Here is a 3993-nt window from a genome sequence, read left to right on the forward strand (position 1 = left end):
TTTTACTTCTTGTTCTGCTGCAAACTACATTACATGCATGTTGGCACATAATTGTACAAATACGAATGCGTAAGACATCTTAGGATATTACAAAAATGTCCCATCTGTGTATTTTGTAATGTGCCGATCTCTTGCGTTGTTACAAGAATCATCCTTGATTCGATCCAGGAACCTACGTTGCCTTCAGATTTGATCGCTTATGAATCACCACTAGTCGTGATTTCGCAGTTACCTCCCTTGTATGTCATGCGGAAGGGACAGGTAGGCACAGGTGTGTACCTCGGCGGGATTTGGTTATTTCAAGGCATACAGGACGTACAATTAAATATCACACAGTTCACACGAAGAACTAGTATACATGTATATTCAGGACATCGACAGCATCAAACTTATATAAGGTTAGTATTTCTTAAATTTAAACTTAAAAACACACGAAACATTAAACGAAGAGAAACCGAAAGAAGGAATTGTTAGCCCCAAGAAAATAGAAAAATGTAAAGTATATTGATTTAAATTTCTTTTATTGTTATGGGTTTTACAAATGTTTGACATTCAGGTAAACAAAGTCATTCGTCGACGTGTAAAAATGACACAATAAAGATATGTTGATTTCGTCCTGAATACTAACGTTCACAGTTACCTCCCTTGTATTGTGACTGCGAAGGGGCGTGTCCTTTATCAGTAAATTATCAGTGGATTACAGGTCATAAATACAGGACCCTATTGGTAGTTGTTTTAGAGTTAGCTTTAAATATTAAAACAAATGCGCATTTGAATCAATGACGACAGTTTACCGCCTCATCTACATGAGTGAAAGTGATCGCAATACATTCATATATTCAGTTTCGGTTCATCTATTCAAGATAAATCCTTTATTGTGTGGAAACAATGATCAAGCATGTTCTTATGACAGAATTCATGAAAACTATAATGTAGGAACATATTTTATTGAAACAATAGTATAAACAATTACATAGACACGCGCTTCTGAAACACCTTGTTTGACATGAAGTCACGATATGTAGAATCTGTTATTCCTGTAGCACTATGGAAGGGTCGATGTGGTTATTTTTGTGACAAGAAATGATATGTAAACGACTCAATCAAGGATTTACAGAGGCGTTACAGCAAACTTAGTGGTGCACACAAGTTAATGATGGAGTGAGTTTGGTGTTTTGCCGCGTTTTGCAGTATTTCAGTTATATCATCGAGTGTCATCTGATATGGAAGTCGCACTCAAGAAATAGAATTGTTTCAAACAAAACACATGTAACGCCATTACAAAACGGAACAACTTCAGCTAAAATTATTTCTGGAAAAGTCAACAGTCATTTATGTTTTACAGATGGCGACGTCACGAGCTGAGAAAGTGATGGAATTCCTCACCTGTGTGATCTGCCAGGAACTGTACACAGATCCCTGTACACTGAGGTGTGATCACACATTCTGCAGGAAATGTGTCACAGGATACATCCAAACCAGACCAGATGCTGTAGAGTCCAAGACGATACCATGTGCCTTCTGTCGACAAGATACCAAGGTCCCCCAACCCAGCCGGCCAGTGGAGGAGTGGGCGGGGCAGATCAAAGCCAGCATCATTATACAGGGGCTGATTGACACACAAGCTGATGTTGTCAAAACAGGTATTGGTTTATTACATTATGAATTGCACATTCATTTCACAAACTGATATCTAGTAATAAGAATCATGTTTGGAATGAAGGCACGTGAAAGGGTACTCGTTATTTGTTTAACCATGCAGTATAATTACAGTATTGCTGTTAACAGAATATTCAATGATACCAATTGACTCCACTAAGCGACTCCTGAAAATATACATTTGTTACAAACATGACTCTAACTGTAATCACGGCATAGAAATATTTACAATATATTTTGACGTCGGGACAATGTGCACTGGCAATGCTAATTGGCCTGCTGATTATTATCGGTTTACATGATGCTTATATAATCAGATTATCAATAAAGCACTTGAAAATCTTATTATCTGAAAACATCTACAAATGGCAATTTATGAAAAGGGTATTTGTAAATGATAGAATGTTTCAGGTTGATGATAGTGAGTGAGTGAGTGAGCATATATTTTGCGACCTTCAGCAATGTTCCAGAGATATCACTGCGGGGGACACAAGAAATGGGCTTCACACATTTTACTCATGAGGGTTAACACTTAAACCACAAGGCTTCCCAACCGCCCATGATAATAGTGATTGAAACTGAAAACTTATAAGAGCAATTGTACCTGTTGAACTACATGTACATAACTGGGTGAATGAGTTCAGTTTCACGCCACTGCCAATCATGCCAATATGGGGCTTCACACATCAAACCCTTTGGCGTGACAAGCCAACACTTTATCTCCAAGCCTACACCCACCGCCCTATTAGTGCATTGAAAATAGGTGAGAGGGGGTGATTTTACCTGGATTATCAATCTTCTAATTTATATTAATATTGTCATGATATGTCAAATAACTATAGACATGTCCACTTACAGGTTCCGCTTCATGTTGCTCAGTGTGTGAGAAGTTAGGGGAGACAACTCCGGGAGCCTCATGGTGTTCTGAGTGTCAAGTGTCCCTCTGCGAAAGATGTGTCAAGATACATCGTGCAAGTCCAGCATCACATGACCATGAAATCTGTGACCTTTCAGGAGAGGTCAAGGTGAAGAGGAGGCGCAAGGTCGTGTGCAGGGAACATAAGGATGAGGTTATAAAGCTTGTATGTAAAGACTGCCACAAAGCTGTGTGTCAGACGTGTTGTGTTGTTTACCATAGGAAATGCGAGTCTGTCGTTACCATTCAGTCAATGTTGCCAAACCTGAAATACCATTTAAGAAAGCATGCTAAACAATTATCAAAGAAAATACATAGAAAAGAAACAATTGTTAAGAACACAGACGAGAAAATAAGCGGAATTGCGAAAAACAAAATAGCAGTAGAAAATCACATTAATTCTGCTGTTGAGAGAGTCATAGCCAACATCAAGCAGAAAGGAAAACAACTGATGAATGAAGTCAAGGATGTTACAGACAAACAAATTCGTGACATTGTTCATGACAGAGCCCATTGCCTGTCCGACATGTCCGAACAAGAATTTATGGAAGAACTCAAACTCCAAGCAGTGACAGCAGTCAAACGCTTTACGAGGAAATCAAGAGACATCGACATCATCCCGTCAAGCACATATCTGTTTCCATTTGCACTTTCAGCAGTTCTAAAGTCAAAAGCTGGGTATATCAACATACGAGTGGAGGTGTATGTCCCCAATCAAGTGCCAAAAGTTCGGTCATAGCTCCAAATATTGTAACAACTCTGTGATCTGTCAGCGTTGCGGTTGTGAACATGAGAACACCGATTGTGATGCAGAAATAAAATGTGCCAGTTGCAAAGGACAACATCTGGCTTCTTCAAGGCTATGTCCTGTGTGGCAAAGCCAATGACAAATTCTGAAGGTCAAGCATGAAAATAACATTTCATTTCATGAGGCAAAGAAATTTGTTGAAAATATATCTCCTCCAACACCATTAAATAAAACATATTCTGGAGCTGTTGCTTGTTCTGCTACACAAAACTCATCAAGCTCTATTCAGACTGAGTTGCCCTGGGTAAAGTCAGATCAGCCTGTCAGCATAACTTCTAATACATCTTCCACCCAAACTGTGAATCTCTCTGAACTAGACAATAAGGTGTCTGCTGCTGAAGTGCTTGTCACTAAAGAATCTGAGGCTGTAGAACCAGACATGCAACCTTTGACCAGAAAAGAAAGAACAAAAGCTTAATAGAATTCAGACAACCAGGAACTCCTCATCTTCAGAGATAGTTGTCCATAACTCCTTTGATGTTCTGGACATGGACGTAACACCATCGTCACAGAGCAGTAGTAGAAGTCCTTCTTCCTCACATGTACGTGAGCATTCACAGATTGAGCCACCATGACACAATCGTCCAACATACTTTAATGGAATTGTAGA

The 3993-nt window shown here is 39.2% G+C and overlaps 1 protein-coding gene across 1 annotated transcript; it reads left to right on the plus strand.

Annotated features, from left to right (window-relative positions):
- Positions 1-246: 246 nt before the first annotated feature.
- LOC139469764 (E3 ubiquitin-protein ligase TRIM33-like) lies at positions 247-3536 on the plus strand. The gene is made up of 3 exons (XM_071252046.1): positions 247-398; positions 1346-1643; positions 2518-3536. The coding sequence occupies exons 2-3, from the start codon at positions 1346-1348 to the stop codon at positions 3312-3314; spliced, it is 1095 nt and encodes a 364-aa protein (XP_071108147.1). The 5' UTR covers positions 247-398; the 3' UTR covers positions 3315-3536.
- The last annotated feature ends 457 nt before the right edge of the window (positions 3537-3993 follow it).

This window comes from Haliotis cracherodii, unplaced genomic scaffold, assembly GCF_022045235.1.
Source record: "Haliotis cracherodii isolate W230 unplaced genomic scaffold, xgHalCrac1.p SCAF_2, whole genome shotgun sequence".
Classification (NCBI taxonomy): Eukaryota; Metazoa; Mollusca; class Gastropoda; order Lepetellida; family Haliotidae; genus Haliotis; species Haliotis cracherodii.

Excerpts from the sequence above, each read along its gene's own strand:
- LOC139469764 (XM_071252046.1), top strand. The coding sequence starts at position 1,346 with ATGGCGACGTCACGAGCTGAGAAAGTGATGGAATTCCTCACCTGTGTG. Across the intron at positions 1,644-2,517 it reads AGCTGATGTTGTCAAAACAG|GTTCCGCTTCATGTTGCTCA; the intron begins GTATTGGTTTAT and ends GTCCACTTACAG.